Source organism: Scylla paramamosain, chromosome 19, assembly GCF_035594125.1.
Source record: "Scylla paramamosain isolate STU-SP2022 chromosome 19, ASM3559412v1, whole genome shotgun sequence".
NCBI lineage: Eukaryota > Metazoa > Arthropoda > Malacostraca > Decapoda > Portunidae > Scylla > Scylla paramamosain.
In genome coordinates, this window is record NC_087169.1 from 20,133,642 (window position 1) to 20,136,029 (window position 2,388).

Here is a 2,388-nt window from a genome sequence, read left to right on the forward strand (position 1 = left end):
CCTCCTCCTCCTCCTCCTCCTCCTCCTCCTCCTCCAATGTTGCTGGCGGGCTGACGGGGCTGACGGGGCGCACAAAGGGAATGGCACAGGCGAGGCGTTGTAACCGATCAACACCTATACAAAGGAAACAAAAGAATAGCGAACCCTAACTACACTTCGAATTTTCTACGTTCTTCCCCCCGACAGCAACAGTAGCAGCAGCAGAAGCCTTGTTGTTGTTGTTGTTGTTGTTGTTGTTGTTAAAGGGGGGATGGTGGTGGTAGGTGGTGGTGGGTGGTGTTAATGCCTTTGTTTTTGTTTTTGTTGTTGTTGTTGTTGTTGTTGTGGTGGTGGTGGTGGTGGTGGTGGTGGTGTCATTATTGTTGTTGTTGTTGTGGTTTTGGTGGTGATGGTGCTGTGCTGTTGTACCATTACACTTGTACTGGAAAGTATCATTAGTGGTGGTGATGTGAGAGAGAGAGAGAGAGAGAGAGAGAGAGAGAGAGAGAGAGAGAGAGAGAGAGAGAGAGAGAGAGAGAGAGAGAGAGAAATTAGAGCAAAGAAAAACGCTTTTACAATTACACATTTAGACAAACAATATGATGAAGAAACGAGAGAGAGAGAGAGAGAGAGAGAGAGAGAGAGAGAGAGAGAGAGAGAGAGAGAGAGAGAGAGAGAGAGAGTGGTGATGAACATATCGCAGCGCGCCGGGTGACCTGACCTGCCTGCGTGGAGTCAAGCAGACAGGTTGCAAGTGAGAGGTTCAGCGGCTATATTTACTGGAGCACTGAGCTTTTTTTGGCGCCTCTCATAAATAACATGCTCTTTTTTTTTCTCTCTCTCTCTCTCTTTCTCTCTCTGAAGCTGTTCAGGTTACATTCATTGCAATAATGCGAAATAATTAGTAGTGTGTGTGTGTGTGTGTGTGTGTGTGTGTGTGTGTGTGTGTGTGTGTGTGTGTGTTCACGCGTGTGTGTTCGCGCGCGCGCGTATGAATGTCGGGCGGCGTGGTTACCTGCGTCAGCGGGGTGGAGGGCGGCGAAGAGCAGGGCGGAGGTCAGGAATAGGCTGAGGCCGAGGCCGAAGTTGAGGGAGGGTCTGAGGGCAGGCCCTCGCCGCGCCCCTGGCCCATGGTGGTTGGCGGAGGGCGGCTCACGTAAGACACTCGAGGGGCGGCGGCTCTGAACACCCACACACGGCTGACCCTCCCTCAGCGCCTCCGTCAGATCGGTGGCGCGGATGGCAGTGGGTGAGGGCCGCTCGCGGAACCCTAGGGGCCCAGGTCCCCGGCAGTGGGGGCCGCACATCGGTCTGCCTGGAGAGTGAGCACTGCAAAGACCACCTCGCCCTCCACGCTCACGACGGAGACCTCATCCTGGAGGCGGGGCTTGGGGGGCGTCCCATAATTGGTGGTCTAGGCCCACGTGTCCATGGCGAAGGAAGACAGCGAGGAATGCCCTGAGCGAGAGTGCCGCTGAGGACGGAACGAGGCACTGTCGTCGTCGCCCCCCGGCCTCACCCTCCCTCCCGCAGCCCGCGATGCCAACCGACGGACACAAGCCTGAAAAAACACATCCACTTTTTCCAGTATTGTGGACTCGCCCGGGCGCCGCGTTCGGGGTTCGCTAGCCACTCCGAACAGCAAGTCCGACGTCAATCAATGGCCTGCTTTGCCGCCACTGTATTGCCACCCGCGGAAAGGTTTTCACAAAAGATCTTGAGGACCCGCGGCGGCGCACAACCTCCCTCTCCCACTGCCGAGACTTCACTGAACGGTGCTGTATGTTTTCGAGGTCGAACAGCTGAGTCTGGAACGCGGTGCCAGTTAGTGTTTTTCCGACTAGCAAGCGGGGAGGTTTGAGTCACCTGGCGGCGTCCTGGAACAGGTTGACTGGAATTCTGGGAAGGGGGGCGATTCCATGATGCGCCGCCATGAATGATTTAGCAGCTTCAGGAATCAGGGAGGCCGGGGAGAGGCGAGAGTAAATAAACAAGCGGCGGCAAGCCTTCCAGGGAGCCTCCGCCCTCACCCCTGCCCCCACCATCACCACCACCACCTGCCTCGCCACCACTTGACACGACCCTCACGTTACAACAGTTCAAACCTCGCACGTGGATGCTTCCTCCCCTGCCGCCGCCACCACGCCCTCGCCCGCAACGCCTCCACCACCTCGCAACACCTGCCTGCACCACCTCCGCCGCCCCCGCCTCAACCCCGCCTCAGCAACCCCAGCCACGTGCTCACAACAACAAAAGTTAAAGCCCCCCCTGACGCCCCTGACGCCCCTGCCTGCCTGGCCCGCACTTGCCGCACCTCGGGAGTATGAGGATGAGCAGGGCGGCGTGACGTCTTCCCCGCAGCCTTTACCCGCGCCCTGAAGCCTTATCATAATCATAGTTATCGCAAGA

The 2,388-nt window shown here is 57.3% G+C and overlaps 1 protein-coding gene across 1 annotated transcript in view; it reads right to left on the minus strand.

Annotated features, from left to right (window-relative positions):
* The window catches only part of LOC135109496 (uncharacterized), a 181,076-nt gene extending 179,790 nt beyond the window's left edge, over nt 1-1,286 (minus strand). Inside the window, exon 1 of the mRNA XM_064020875.1 lies at nt 995-1,286. Coding sequence (XP_063876945.1) covers nt 995-1,286 — 292 coding nt within the window. The remainder of the gene's footprint in view (nt 1-994) is intronic.
* Between the last annotated feature and the right edge of the window lie 1,102 nt (nt 1,287-2,388).